Source organism: Silurus meridionalis, chromosome 3 (genome assembly GCF_014805685.1).
Source record: "Silurus meridionalis isolate SWU-2019-XX chromosome 3, ASM1480568v1, whole genome shotgun sequence".
NCBI lineage: Eukaryota > Metazoa > Chordata > Actinopteri > Siluriformes > Siluridae > Silurus > Silurus meridionalis.
The window spans coordinates 2361992-2378628 of NC_060886.1; the positions used below are offsets into that span (position 1 = coordinate 2361992).

Consider the following 16637-nt stretch of genomic DNA (forward strand, 5'->3'; position numbering starts at 1 on the left):
GAAGATGAGACAAAACCCGAGATAGAAGATTGTTTTGCTGTTAAAGAAAAAGAGCGGTGAGATCAACTGAAGCGATTCCTGAAGGTGTTGCCGTGATTACCCGCTGATCAGAGCAGCGTTATTATTCAGGGAATCGAGTTTTTTTTCCACACACATTTCCTAGAAATGAAGGGAAGTGAAAGAAGCGAAGGTCAGCGTGAAGCGCAGGAGCGTTGGAGGAACCTGTCAGGAGTTGATGGAACGCCCACCCGATGTGGATGTGTTAAGGAGCTGTTGTTGATTCGTGGTGGTTGTTGTCGCTGGCGGTGTTGATGGCTTGGCAGCTTGCATCACCTGCACCTCACTTTCTCTGCTCTCTCTCTCTCTTCCTCTCTCTCTCTCTCTCTCTCTCTTCCTCTCTCCCTCTCTCTCTCTTTCTCTCTCTGTCTGTTTTTCTCTTTGCGAGACTCATCTGGCAGCTGTGTGTGGAGGCGGATGGGTGGGAGTCAGGTGGAGGAGGAGGAGGATGATGGTGCTGATGATGATGATGATGATTGTGGTGGTAGTGGGGAGGGAGAGATGGGGGTGGTCTAAGAAAAAGTGAATGCTGTGTTCTACCCATGTCCCTCACATGCAGCCACAAATGACAGCATCTACAGAGTCTCAGAACATCTAAAAATCTTCATTATTTAGTGTAAAGTCTGTATTAATTAGTGTGTAGTGTGTATTATCTAGTGTGTAGTGTGTATTATTTAGTGTGTAATGTGTATTATTGTGCATACTGTGTATTTAGTGTGTATTATCTAGTGTGTGTGGTCATAGTTGGGGGAGGGGAGAGAGAGAGAGAGAGAGAGAGAGAGAGAGAGTTTGTGTTTGTATGTGTGTGTTCAGTTTGTATTAATCATCGGACAGTGTGTGTGTGTGTGTGTGTGTGTGTGTGTGTGTGTGAGAGAGAGAGAGAGAGAGAGAGAGAGAGAGAGAGAGAGTTGTTAAGGGAGTTTCCCGCTGATTGGCGCTGTGTGAACAAAGCGCTCTTCCACACCATTCCACTGCATCCCTCCTTCATCACCTCCCCCTGCCTCCTCATATCCCAGCATGCACTCTGAGTGGGCATGTGAGATTTGCAGAGAGAGGGAAAGAGAGAAAGCGATAGAGAGAAAGCAAGGGAGAGGGGGAGGAAGTGAGAGATAAGGGAGAGGAATGGAAACTGTGGGTTAAGAAAGATAAGTTCACCCCACCCTCAGAAAAGAGGCGTGGCCTCAGTGTTTGTTTCTGCAGTTTATATGTATTTACATTTTGACTCAGTTCCAGTCCAGGAGCTTCTTGGAACCCGTGTTAAAGAGAATCATGTGTTGCAGGTTCTGTGCTTTACACCTGCTTTACACCTGCTTTACACCTGCTTTACACCTGCTTTACACTGCTCTACACCTGCTTTACACCTGCTTTACACTGCTTTACACCTGCTTTACACCTGCTTTACACTGCTCTACACCTGTTCTACACCTGCTTTACACTTGCTTTACACCTGCTTTACACTGCTCTACACCTGCTTTACACTGCTCTACACCTGTTCTACACCTGCTTTACACTGCTCTACACCTGCTTTACACTGCTCTACACCTGCTTAACACCTGCTTTACACTGCTCTACACCTGTTCTACACCTGCTTTACACTTGCTTTACACCTGCTTTACACTGCTCTACACCTGTTCTACACCTGCTTTACACTTGCTTTACACCTGCTTTACACTGCTATACACCTGCTTTACACTGCTCTACACCTGCTCTACACCTGCTTTACACTGCTCTACACCTGCGTTACACTGCTGTTTACCTGCTTTACACTGCTCAACACCTGCTTTACACTGCTCTACACCTGTTTCACACTGCTTTACACCTGCTTTACACTGCTATACACCTGCTTTACACTGCTCAACACCTGTTCTACACCTGCTATACACTGCTCTACACCTGCTTAACACTGCTCTACATCTATCTATCTATCTATCTATCTATCCATCCATCCATCCATCCATCCATCCATCCATCCATCCATCCATCCATCCATCCATCCATCCGAAAATTGAACATAATATTTAGCTATCTTACAAAAATTTAAATGCAGGTGTGTGTGTATGAGATTTAATGGAGATCAGAAGCTTGTGTGTGTTTGTGTGTATGAGATTGAATGAAGATTAGAAGCTTGTGTGTGTGTGTGTGTGTGTGTGTGTGTGTGTGTGTGTGTGTGTGTGTGTGTGTGTGTGTGTGTGTGGATGTTGTCGTTGCTAGGCGTATATAGTTTAAGTATGTTCACAGGGTGGGGAGTGTTTGTCATATTTTGTTTGTCATATTTAAAATTGTGTGTGTGTTTGTGTGTGTGTGTGTGGGTGTGTGGGTGTGTGGGTGTAGGTGAAAGGCCACTGAATCTGCGAGTGACAGGACAAAGGGGCGGAGTTTCAGATGGAGACACACCTCTGGGAAAACAGTTGGCCAATGAGCTGAAGAGGCATTACCAGGCCAGCATGGAAAGCAAGGCAGCAGCTGCCACAGGTGTGTGTGAATTCTTTAGCATACTAATCAGTCTGAATGATGCATAAAAGTATTATGGTTGATTATGATGTGGGTGTGGCCTAATATTATAATGAGTTTGCTTGACTGACAGCCACCTGTCTATGATAGTTAGATAAACATCACTCACTACTTAGCTTCCACTTGCTAGTTATAATCCTCTCTAGCTTTAACTAGCGAGTTTGGTCAAAAGTACACTCAATTACTTTCTTACTCGGTTAGCTTTGACTAGCTAGTTTGGCCAAAGATAGTCACTTTCACTGGATTAGCTTTATCTCACTATATTTACTTTGCATTCACTAGATTAGCTTTCATTCTGTGTTTTAGCCTTTTCTTACATTACTAGCTTTACTCTTATTATATTGCTCTTGCTAGGTTAGCTTTGACTAACTGGTGTTGATGGCATGTTGTAAAGCTTTTTTACACTGTATTAGCATTCACTTATTAGATGAACGTTTGCTTCCAGATTAGCCCTCACTTGCTGAAATAGCTTTAATTTATTTAATTATAGTTTTCTTGCTAGCTTTAACTAACAAGTTTGGTCAAAAGTTAGTACACTCAATTAATAGTCATCTAGTTATAGTTTTCTTATTTGGTTAGCTTTGACTAGCTGGTTTACACAAAGATAATCATCTTTCAGTGGATTAGGTTACTATATTAGCTTTTAGACACTAGATTAGCTTCTATTAGATATGTTAACTTTTTCTATCACTATAGTTATAGTTCTCTTGCTTTAAAACTAACTTATAGTTGCTTTGACTAGTTTTGAAGCCATCTTTCACAGTGTTCCCACACTTTGTTAGCATTCACTCAGTAGCCATATCAGCAGCCATATCACCCTGTAGCCCAAGACAGCTTGCCCACTGAAGCTAAGCAGGGCTGAGCCTGGCCAGTACTTGGATGGGAGACCACCTGGTAGAGGTGTTAGTGAGACCAGCAGGGGGTGCTCACCCTGTGGTCTGTGTGGGTCCTAACACCCCAGTATAGTGACGGGGACACTATACTGTAAAAAAAAAAAAAAAAGCACCGTCCTTCGGATGAGACGTTAAACTGAGGTCCTGACTCTCTGTGGTCATTAAAAAATCCCAGGATGTCTTTCGAAAACGAGTAGGGGTGTGCCCCGACATCCTGGCCAAAACTTGCCCGCTGGCCTACTAATCATCCCCTCATATTAATTGGCTATATCACTCTCCTCTCCACTAATATGCTGGTGTGTGGTGGGCGTTCTGGCGCAATATGGCTGCCGTTGCATCATACAGGTGGAGGCTGCACATTGGTGGTGGTTGAGGAGAATCCCCCTTTCATATGTAAAGCGCTTTGAGTGCTGCAGAAAAGCGCTATATAAATGTAACGAATTATTATTAATTATAGTCATTGTTTACTAATTAGATTAGCATTCACTTCCTCGTTATATTTTTCTTACTAGGGTTGCTTTGACTAGCTAGTTTAGACAAAGCTAATCATCTTTCACTGGATTAGTTTGCTGTGTTAGCTTTTTCTTACAGTGCTGCTGTCACTCTTGTTGTATTGCTGTGCTAGGTTAGCTTTGACTGACAAGTCTAGACAAAGAAACTTATCTTTCACAATATTTGGAGTTTCTGTCACATATATTGGCATTATCTTTTACTGTGTAATAGTGCATTCTAAAATATTTATGGTGTGTGTGTGTGTGTGTGTGTGTGTAGAGAACGGGAGTGGTGGAGTCGGAGGTGAAGTGAGTCCCCGCGCTCTCAACCTCTCTGAGAAGAAAACCATCAAGAGTGAACCTGAGGAGTCGAGATAGCAGAGCAGACCTCGTCCTCTTCCTCTCTCTCTTCCTCGTCCTCTTCCTCATTCTCTTCTCGACTCGGTGATGAACTGATCGTCCCTCAATACTAAAGGAGCACAACTACAGAACAGCCTTAATAACCAACGTTGCCTCAAATTTCCTTTTTATTCCTTCTTTTTAATCTCTTTCTTTTATTCTCTTTTTTATTTTTTATTTTTTTGCCAAAGCACCAGAGTCCTTATTTTCTCTTCGCTGAGTAGATTAGCATTTTCTGTTGTTGGTGACTGTACATTGAAAACTCCACCTTCTCTCCCTCTATCCTTCTTTCCATCTCTCTCTGTCTTTTCCATCGATCTTTTAAGCTCTCTCTCTCTTTATCGCTCTAGCTCTCTCTCCCCCCTTTACCACTCTCTCCTCTGTATCTCTATCTATTTTGATCTTTCTCTTGTCATCTATCTCTCAATATTTACATCTTTCTCTCAATCTCTCTATTTTCATTTATTTTCTATCTTTTCAGCCCTCTCTCTCCTTCTCTTTCCCAATATCCCTTTCTTTATCTCATCTCTCTTTGTAATCCCTTTCTCCCACTTTCCTCTACCCCACTCCCGTATAAGCTTTTTCCTCTATCCTTTCATCTATCTTTTCTCTCCATCACTCTCTCTTTCCATCTATCTCTCCCTCTCACTATATCCATCTCTATCTCTCTCTCTCTCTCCTCTCTCTCTCTCTCTCTCTCCTGTGTTCTGTATGTGGGCTGTAACAGCAGCTGGTTGTATATACATTTGTTGATATGTGGAAAATGTTGACATGTTATTTAAATAAGTTGTGTGTATATATATATATTTCTGTGTGTGTGTGTGTGTGTGTGTGTGTGTGTGTGTGTGTGTGTGTGTGTGTGTGTGTGTGTGTGTTATTCAGTGTAAAGTGTGTAAAACTGTGTGTAGTGAGTAGTAGAGCAATACTGACTAGCTGTTGTTTTAATAAAGCGCAGGGTGAGTGAATGTGTGTGTGTGTGTGTGTGTGTGTGTGTGTGTGTGTACTGTACAGTGTGTGGTGTAATAGTGTTAGAAATAGCTGGTGTATTAATGGAACTTATATGCACTAGTGTTCAACTTCAAAATGCATTTTTTTATACAAATTTCATCTTTTCCATCATTTTTTTTCCCATAATCCTCTTCCTTGAGCTCCTGCTGTAGGTTTCTCCCCACAATCAATCAGGTGTGTGTGTGCGCGTGTGCGTGTGTGTTATCGAATACCTCTGCGAAAATAACCGACTGATACTCATGTCCAGGTTTGAGAAATGAATCTGTAATCTTTATTTTTTATAAACGATTACTTTATGCAAAATGTTTCTTCATTTAAGTGCCATTTTTTTCAAATCTTTCTTTCTTTCTTGCTTTTGTTTGTTTATTTGTTTGTTTGTTTGGAGTGTGTGGAGACGAGAATCGTTTCCAAAGGTCTCGTTAAACCCCAAACCCCTTGGTAGTGTAAACAACTTATTCTACTTCTCATCTGGAAAAAACATATAGAAAACAATTTATTTTCTATATTTAATTTTTTTTTTAATAATTTTTTTTTCCCACTGAAAAACTATGAGGGGGCACAAACTTTTGTACTTAACATGTAATTGGATCGACCAGGGGGCAACAAAGAGCAAATAAAGGCCTGATTAAAAATGTGCTACATAGGATACGGGGCTATTATTAGCAAGCGAGCTGAATTTATCCGTCAGGCTTCCATGCCATACGATATCATACCATATTATACAATACGATACAATACAAATAGATACTATACAACACAATACCATACAATCGATACCATACTATTAGATACAAAACTATATATTACGATACCATACAATTAGATACCATTCCATATGATAGCAAACAATATACCATTTAATACAATATCATATAATGATACAATATAATATGATACCCTACAATATGATACCACGCAATTAGATAGCAAACAATTAGACACCGTGCGATATGATACAATACAATACCATAACACACAATACGATACCATTATAATATGATAACGATACGATATGACACAATAAAATAATTTATCATTTGAAACAATACGATACGAGTCGATACAATGTGATAGAACATGATGGGATACTACACCACACAATACAATACAATAAAATACCATTCGAAACTATACAATACAAAATCGAACGGTACGATGCGATATATTACTATACCCTACCCGAATTACGATACAATGCAATACGATACGATATGATCTGATACCATTCCATGCTATACAACACAATATGATACGACACGATACCATTGAATTTGAACCAAATTGGAATTCTTTTGATCTTTGTTTCGAATTTGTGCAGTGTTACTCCCCAGACAATGATGATGATGATGAAGTCACTCAAATTTTAAAAGCACCATTATTATAATCAGTCGACACGTGAATCCGATTCGTCACCACCTAGTAACCGAAATAGCAAAGGAATAATAAATACTACTATGATAGTAAATACTTATGCACTTGTTAATATGTTTAAACCAGTCACGTGAACGTGTTACTGAACAAGTGAGCTTGGAGTACATCTGTAATGATGCGTTGTCGAAAGTTTTGGCGCCCCTCGATCAGGCTTTTTTTAATATCGCTGCGGTCGTTCGCACTCGCTCTGCCTTTAATACTACACATCGACATCGATGTGAACACGGAAAAGTACCGGTACCGTACAGTTAGAACCCTTTTTTCAGAGAGAGTACATCTGATCTAGGGTCAGTTCCTATTTTTTATTTATTTATTTATTTTATTTTACACGTGTTTTCACACACACACACACACACACACACACACACATGTATGCTATGGTCTTGACTAGTTTATCCACATGCAGCTCCAACCCTCAAACCCTACAGGTCAGAAGATATCTCTGTCCTCTGTTCTTGTCTTTTGTTGTCGTCTCTAGTCGAGCTTCAGGAAACAGAAAAAGGGGGAAAAAGTGCATTCAGGATTGTGCGATGGATGTGTCGTGTTTTTTTGTTGTTGTTTTTTAAAAAAGAAGAAAAAGATCCATCCAGTAAAGGCTTTGTTCCCGTCATTGTCACCGATTCATGGTTGGGATATGCAGTAGTCATTCACCTCCTGTCCTTTTTTTTTTTTTTTTTTTTTTAAACACTAATATATTTAATTTGTTATACAGCACACGAACATTAAACTTTATTTTTTTGAGATCCGACTGTCGTGTTTCTGCCTCCGTCTCTTCCTGCACAGAGAATTTACCCTCCATTAAAAACGACACCCTTCCTATTAGAAATATCATTGTTTAATATACAACCCCAGTTCCAAAAGAAGTTCCAAAAACAGAAGGCAATGATTTGCAAATCTCATAAACAATATTTTATTCACAATAAAACAAACCAAAAACAACATATCAAATGTGTAAACTGAGGAAACGTACCATTTTAGGGAAATAATAAGGTCATTTGTTATCCAAAAATGCAAGTTTAAGTTTTTGCATGCGAAGAAGAAGGCATGCGTGAACATGATCCAGAAAACTGTTCTGTGGTCAGCACCAGGAGTTACTCCAACAGCTTCATTATTAGAAGAAATGCAGCCAAGATGCACTCACACATACACACTCTCTCTATAATAACTATTTAGTAAAACTCTTGTAAATAAATATAATCTACTGGCACTACTTTATCACTAGGTGTGATTCAGAGCAGCAGAATTCTAGATCTGAGTGGAATATAAAATAAATAAGGAAAATGAAGCGTTAATTTGATCCATTCAATCAGTGGTATCGAGACTTTCTCTGTTCACAAAAAAGTACTTTATTTATCTATATTTACACCCTATCACCTTCAGAATAGTCTGCTTACACAGTGATACTGCGCTCCCAACGTTCCTGAAACGTCTGGAATACATCCTGGAGGTCTTCATTTTAAAACGTGTCAAGTACCTTCTACGATTCGCACCGTATCTCCATAATGGTTTCATCCTCTGGAAAAGGGTGAAGTGCGCAGGAGCCAAATCTGGTAAATTCAGAAGTGAGAAGGTGTGGATTTTTCTCCGACAATCATCATGCACCAGTAGCCGAATGGTTTCGAAATTTTCGGGGTGGTTGAGCTCGTTCCTGATCTCGCTCATCTTCCAGCGATGTTATTCGGTTCTCGATGTTATTGTGTGCAGCTCGAAACACCTCGAACGACTCATTGCAGCATCGGCGTACGTCAAACGTATGTCGTGTCAAACGTGTCTGTGGCAGATTTGCCCGGTTTCATGTCGAATTTTCTCGTTTACGCTAACTTTCTGTCCACGATGAAATCGCAGTCATGGAAGGAACTTGGTCTTCGTGGTCTTGTAGCACCAGTTACATCATTAGTTTTAAAACTTTTTGATACCACCGTGTAAGTTTGGTATGTACTTTTTGAACATTCCATTTCACATTGAGTCCCGATTCACTGTTATAATACCCAGCTGAAATGTCTTAGTTGTGATTGTACTTGCAAGATGTTGACTAGTAGCTGTGTTGCATGAGGAACTAAACATATGGAGACGTGCTGTTAAAAGGAGAATAATCAACCTGAACTCCTCACATTATATATAAAAACTCCAGAGAAGCCAGTTGACTGTATGCCAACAAACTTAAAGCTAATTACGCTGTGCGTCAAGTCTGACTGGTTTTACATTTAGAGACGTTACAATTACTTTACATTCTCCAGCAGTTAAAAGTTTCAAGTCACGCACATGTCAGGAAATGTTAATTGTGTGGTCAAAAGTATTGGGACAACCATAGATGCTTCTTCCCCAAACTGGTTACCACAGCGCCCAAGGCACACAGGTGTATCGTCTTTGGATGCGGTAGAATGAAATTTTCCCTTCATTTGAACTAGGAGACCCAAATCATGATCATGCACCTTTTGCACAAAGCCAGCTCTATGAAGATATGCTTTATTTATTTGGGTTGGAAGATGTGGAAGATCTTCTGCTATAGAGCTCCAACCTTATTGAAAACCTTGGGGATGAATGTGAACGCTGATGCACCCAAGGCTTCCTAACACCAGCTGTTTGTGCTGAATGAGCACAAATCTTCACAGAATCTGATGGAACTGCACATACCAATTCTGTGTGTGTGTGTGTGTGTGTGTGTGTGTGTGTGTGTGTGTGTGTGTGTATTTTAGGGCTGTCAAAATTAATGCTTGTCCATTTCTATTAAAAATATAAATAAATTCTTCTTTCGGTTGCTCCCATTAGGGGGCGCCACAGCGGATCATCCGTTTCCATACCCCCTCTGTCCTCTACATCTGCCTCTTTCAAATTATCCACCTGCATGTCTTCCCTCACCACATCCATAAACCTCCTCCTTGGTCTTCCTCTTTTCCTCCTTCCTGGTGGCTCCATCCTCAGCATTCTCCTACTGATATACCCCATGTCCCTCCTCTGCACATGTCCAAACCATCTCAATCTCACTTCCCTCACCTTGTCTACATGTGCTGTCCCTCTAATAAACTCGTTTCTAATCCTGTCCACTCCCAACGAAAACCTCAACATCTTCAGCTCTGCTACCTTCAGGTCCACCTTCTGTCTTTTACTCAATGGCAACCTCAATATTTGTACATTTTGAATTTATTTATATTTAAATACATTTTCAGTGTTTTAACAATACATTTACTCATGTGGTCCTTTTTCTTTACCCATAAATAATAAAAAAAAACTCCACAGGAAAATCTTTTCTGAATCACTAAACATTTGTTTTACTGATGCGGCAAGTCTCAAAACAGCACCAAAAATCCACCATGATGCGCACATCCGGCGATTAGAACCATCCCTGTGGAAACACAGTAAAAGTTCCGTTTGGTGTCCTGAAGATTTACGTCATTTAAAACACAATACAAACATTTACATGAATATTTGTCTGCATGCTCTATGTTGAGTTTGGTTTCACTAATAACAAACACACATTTGCATAAAGCATCAATATTTCTCCATGTTGAATAGAGTAGGACAGAGGGCTTTAGCTCTATTGTGAATCTACTCTCTTCTAGTAAGGTAGGATTCTAACTTTGTATATTTATTTAACTCAGTTCATTCTAGAGTGTTGGTCTGTGCTTATTAGTTCTGCCAGGTGATTAATCAAGGGTAGTTTCAGTCTCACTTGAGGTGTGAATTGTGGGCAGGGCTTACTCACATATTGTTGGAAGCCCCCCTAAGGTCAGTAACGCTTAGTGTTTATTTAGAATTTTTATTTTTACTTTTTCTTTTTAAAATACATTGATCTCAAATTGGGAGATCAGTCATGTGCCTTAAACCCATCTCTGTAGTCATCTCTCACAGACACAGACGTTCCCATCCACAGAACAGATGTCACATTGCCAGTAACCTCATCGATCCTTCACTGTTGTCTCAATCTCAAACAGTGGTGGTAGGTGGGCTCTGGAATTGCCAGTCTGCTGTAAGAAAAGCTGACTTTATCAAAGCCTTGGCTTTCCACTACACCTTCAACTTTCTGGCACTTACTAAGACCTGGATATCCCCACAGAACACTGCTACACCAGCTGCTCTGTCTTCTGCCTATGCTTTCTCTCACTCACCAAGAGAAACCGGTAGAGGTGGTGGTACTGGTTTACTGTTATCACAGTGATGGTGTTTCACACCTCTCCCTTTGTCTCATCTAACCATGTCTTCTTTTGAATTCCATGCAGTTTCAGTTACCTCTCCAATCAACCTCCTCATCATTGTCATTTACCGCCCTCCTGACTCCTTTTCCTCTCTACCCTTAGACGTTGCTACTGACTCCTTCTCTCATCTCTTTCCTCAACCATGGACCTCTATTGCCCCTTGACTACAAAACCCAAGAAGACTTCTTGTCCTACACCCTGGCTGTCAGAAGTTTTGTGCAGCAATCAACGAGAACTTAGATCAGCAGAGAGGATGTGGAAAAAATCACAACTCGATGTAGACATCGCATCTTAACGTGCACTCCTGACCACATTTTCTTTAGATGTGACTTCTGCTAAAACTGCCTTCTACAAGGAAAAGCTCAAGGCCTCTGCACAAGATCCTCGTAAGCTCCACAACATCTTCTCTTCACTATTTAACCCCCCTGCCACACCTGCTCCATCCTCCCTGACTGCTAATGACTTTGCCTCCTTCTATGATGAGAAGATTAAGGAAATCTTCCAGACCTTCACTTCCTCCCCAACAATGACTACACAACACAACCAGGAATCCACTACTCCGCTGTTGTCAAGGTTCTCAACCTTAACAGAAGATGAGATACTGCAAGTCATCCAATCTTGCAATCCCACCATCTGTCCTCTGGATCCAATCCCTTTAACCATGCTTCAGACCATCCCACAAGATCTCCTGCCCTTCATCTCCACAATCATCAATGGGTCCTTAACATCTGGCTATGTGCCAACTACCTTTAAGCAAGCAAGGGTCAATCCCATCTTAAAGAAACCTGCTCTGGACCCATCAGACATCAACAACTACAGACATGTATCACTTCTCTCCTTTCCTTCTAAATATCTGGAATGCACTGTTTTTAACCAACTGTCTGTCTATCTCTCACAGAACAACCTCCATGATCCTAACCAGTCTGGGTTCAAAGCTGCACATTCCACAGAGACGGCCCTTTTGGCTGTTTCTGAGAAACTGCATGCTGCTCGATCAGCCAAGCTGTCATCTGTACTTATCTTCCTGCAACCTTTCAGCAGCATTTGACACAGTCAACCACAAGACTCTTTTGTCTACCCTCAAGAGCCTACGGAAAAGCATGGGAATGGTTTGCTTCCTACCTGGAAGGTCGCGCATACCAGGTAACATGAAGGGGATCCACATCTGCCCCATGCAGACTCACCACTGGTGTCCCACACGGCTCGGTACTTGGTCCCCTCCTTTTCTCCCTCTATACTCACTTCATTGGTGAAGTCATATCCTTACATGGGTTTTCTTACCACTGCTATGCAGATGACACTCAACTAATCTTTTCTTTCCCTCCATCAGATACCACAGTTTTGGCTCGGATCTCGGCATGGTTGACAGACATATCTTCATGGATGAGTCATCATCAACTAAAACTCAAACCCCAGCAAAACAGAACTGCTGGTCATCCCAGGTGATTCATCTCCAGGTCAAGATCTCCAAATAACACTTCATGACTCTCTGCTCTCCCCTTCAGCCACTGCTCGTAACGTTGGGGTAACTATGGACAATGAGCTGTCCTTCTTCCCAGAGATCCCTAATGTGGCTCGTTCCTGTCAATTTCTTCTATACAACATCCAAAGGATTCAACATAAAGGTGTTCAAGGTGAGTTGCAATCAAGGGAAAGACAAAGAAGCTTCCACAAAAGCTGAGAGAGGAGATTATTTCATCACATCTGAAGGGCCTTGGGTATAAGAAGATTTCCAAAAGATTTAACATTCCAAGAGACACCATTGGAAGCATTATAAGGAAGTTTAAAACTTATGGAACAGCTGCAAACCTGCCTGGCCGTAGGAGAAAGCTCACAATTTCATCAAGGGCCCTTAGCAACTTAGTCAGGACAGCTAAGAAAACCCCCTGTGTGACTGCAAGACAGCTACAGGATGACATGATGAAGGCTGGTACAAGTGCTTCAGTGACAACTATAAGACGTGCATTGAATAATCCAGGACTTCATGGCCGGACCCTAAGACACACTTCACTCTTGACCTCAAGGAACTTTAGGAGTCGACTAGAATATGCCAGGAGGAATTTGGATAAGACTACAGAGTTCTGGGAGACAGTTCTATGGACTGATGAAACCAAACTGGAACTTTTTGGACATATGGACCAGCGGTATGTCTGGCGTGCAAAAGGTCAGGCTTATGACCAGAAGAATACCATCCCCACTGTCAAGCACGGAGGTGGGTCAATAATGATGTGGGGCTGTTTTTCTGCGGCAGGAACTGGCAATCTTGAATGTGTACCTGGCATCATGGATTCCCAGAAATATCAGGTCATTTTGAAAAAGAACGTGATGCCTTCTGTTACCAAATTAAACCTTGGTGATCATTGGATCTTCCAGCAAGACAATAATCCCAAGCACACCTTCAAATCAACCAAAGCTTGGTTGGAGAAAAGATGCTGGAGTGTCCTGGAGTGGCCTTCTCAGTCACCAGATTTAAATCCAATTGAAAAAATTTGGTAGGATTTGAAGAAGGCAGTTGCATCACGGAAGCTGTCAAACATTACTGAGTTAGAGGCTTTTGCACGTGAAGAATGGGTTACACTGAAGGCATCAAAACTATGAATTAACACATGTGGAATTATATACATAACAAAAAAGTGTAAAACAACTGAAAATATGTCATATTGTAGGTTCTTCAAAGTAGCCACCTTTTGCTTAGATTACTGCTTTGCACACTCTTGGCATTGTCTTGATGCCTACTTTGAAGAACCTACAATATGACATATTTTCAGTTCACTTTTTTGTTATGTATATAATTCCACATGTTAATTCATAGTTTTGATGCCTTCAGTGTGACTCTACAATTTTCATAGTCATGAAAATAAAGAAAACTCTTTGAATGAGCAGGTGTGTCCAAACTTTTGGTCTGTACTGTATATATATATATATATATATATATATATATATATATATATATATATATATATATATATATATATATATATATATATATATATATATATATATATATATATATATATATATATATATATATATGTGTGTGTGTGTGTGCGTGTGTGTGTGTGTGTTTGTCTTACCAAATCATGTACAATCAACTGAATTTACCACATGTGGTCTCCAATCGAGTTGTAGAAACATCTCAAAAACCATCAGTGGAAACAGGAAGCACCTGAGTTCAATTTTGAGTGTCATGGAAAAGACTGTGAATATTTATGTACATGCGATTTTTTTTGTTTGTATTTTATTTGTATTCAAGTCGCAAAGATTTCAAACAAAATTCCTTCTCGTTGTCATTATGGGTTTCTGTTTGTAGAATTTTGTAAAATTGAGTGAAAGTGAAGCTCTGTGAATACTTTCCCGGATGCACTGTATATATATATATATATATATATATATATATATATATATATATATATATATATATATATATAAACGTGTGCACTGGACCTGATAACAGTTTCTGAGAACTTTTTAAAAGTCCTCAATGTAAGTGTTTTACATGCCTTATCATCATCTGAGGTTTTGGCGGATCTGGTTTTACCTCGGCATGCGAGTTCTAGGAAGTTGCAGGCCAGTTTGCGGGTCCATGTTTCCTCTGAGTGTGCATTTTGATGCTTGACATCAAACAAAAACAACATGCTATTCACGCATACTGCTAGAGCTTCGTGAGGGTCCGTAAAGAATCGTGCTGCATTTTTATGAAGAAAAGGAAACTTGGCATCTGTGTGTTTTTTTTAACCTTTTCATCGATTTTTATTAGCTTGCTGACTCGGGAGCACCCTGCATGTTAGTGTGTGTGTGTGTGTGTGTGTGTGTGTGTGGGAATCGTGGTTTGGCGTTTTCACTTCTCATCACGTCATACCTACACATTTCGAAAGCCTTGAAATGACTCATTCGCATTTTCCTTTATTTTCATTGGGTTGTTGTTGGTAAGAGCAGCCCGGGCCTGAACCCTACACATACAGGGGGACGGACGTCCTCGCGCCCACAGACTCACGCTCACACAGCCTCAGCACTGTCATGTGACGTCTTCGCCTTCAGATAGGGTTGTCACAGTTACCAGGCTTTTCTCTGCCCACTCGGGGCTGTTATTTCTTTATGTAATCATGGAAAGAAATGACCTTGGAGCTGCTTTATAGTGAATTGCCCTGAAAGGAGAGATACGGTGTGATAAATGTCCTTTTAATGGGCTGGAATCCACACAATCCACTCGGCGGCCATATTGGAAACGCTTCGGGCCGTCATACCAAATCAGGCTGTGTTTACTTGCCAAAGGAGAAATCCTCTAGTTAGCAAAACCATTTTTCGGACATGCTACTTTCAATGGATCTGAATTCAGCTTTATTTATAAAGCTCTTTTAACAATGGCCATGCTTTCCATGGGTTGGAGTAGAAGATCTCCTGCTATAGAGCTCCAACCACATTGGGATGAATGTGAATGGTGACTGCACCTTCTCAGCCCAACTACATCAGTACCTGACTTTACTAACACACATCTTTGTGGCTGAATGTATCTCATTTAAATCTTCACAAAATCTACTGGAACATCTTCCCAGAAGAGTGGAGATTAGTAAAACAGCAAATGGAGACTAAATGTGGGAAAACACATACCGGTTTTATTGTCCAAAAAGCCTTACAGAGAAAAAGAGTCTATAGAATTCTAATGTATAAGTACAGTGCCTGTAAATTTGTCCCTTTTGATTGAGCCAGTGGTGACTGTGACAAGGAAAAACTCTCTGAGACTTCATGAGGAAGAAACCTTGAAAGGAACCAGACTCAAAAAGGAAACCCATCGTTATCACCAACACTGAATGTTCCATCATTGTTACCATTCAGTGATGGACACTCAAATGCAGAACTGTTCATACAAACTGCGGTCCTGATCCTGTTAATATTAATTACAGACCAAATCCATCCTCATAGTTCATCAAACTTCATGACCACCAAACTTTATTTTCTGATCAAAACTTTCCAGATTCAAAAGCTGAATAAAATATCAACGTTGCAACGAGTGCTGTTCTTTAAGGTGGTATCGATAAGATTCGAGACTAATGGTGGTAAGTGGTGGTGGTGGAAGAACATCGGCGGAAGATGACGAAAGGTCAGGAAGATCTTCAGCGACCATTCGGCTACTAGTGCATGAAGATCGTCGGTGAACGATCCGCATGATCTCACTTCCGCACTCGCCCTACTCGCCAGGTTTGTGGACTTCGCCCTCTTCCTGAGGATGAAGATCCAACTCAAAGGTCATGCTCTCATGATCTTTTAGATGTGACTACAGACCTTATTCAGAAGTTACATATATACATATAATACATATAATATTTATACAGCAGTGGCGCACGATGCATTTCATAGGCTATAGAAATGATTGCTGGTTCTAGTGCGAATGTTCCTTGATCTCCTCTTAAATGGAAGGTGGTTGAACAGTTTGTGACTGGAATGAGGGAAGATCCTGATTATGTTCTTTGCTCCTCACAAACATGTAGGTTTGTTGCAGATGATACCTCAGACTCTCGTTTTGTTTGCATATTTCTTAAATTTTGATTTGTATCTGAATGGGAATGACATCATATAGGGGCAAAGAAGTAGAAATTTCCACAGGAACAATGCAGTTCCTCAGTGACAGTGGACTCAGCAGGTACGCAACCCGACTC

General features: G+C 40.6%; 1 protein-coding gene across 3 annotated transcripts in view; it reads left to right on the forward strand.

Moving 5' to 3' along the window:
- Positions 1–5662, forward strand: part of nab1b (NGFI-A binding protein 1b (EGR1 binding protein 1)) — a 30127-nt gene extending 24465 nt beyond the window's left edge. For all 3 annotated transcript variants that reach the window (XM_046844733.1, XM_046844732.1, XM_046844734.1), the window contains 2 exons: positions 2389–2529; positions 4233–5662. In XM_046844733.1, the coding sequence (XP_046700689.1) occupies positions 2389–2529; positions 4233–4330 (239 nt within the window). In that variant the 3' untranslated portion in view covers positions 4331–5662. The remainder of the gene's footprint in view (positions 1–2388; positions 2530–4232) is intronic.
- The last annotated feature ends 10975 nt before the right edge of the window (positions 5663–16637 follow it).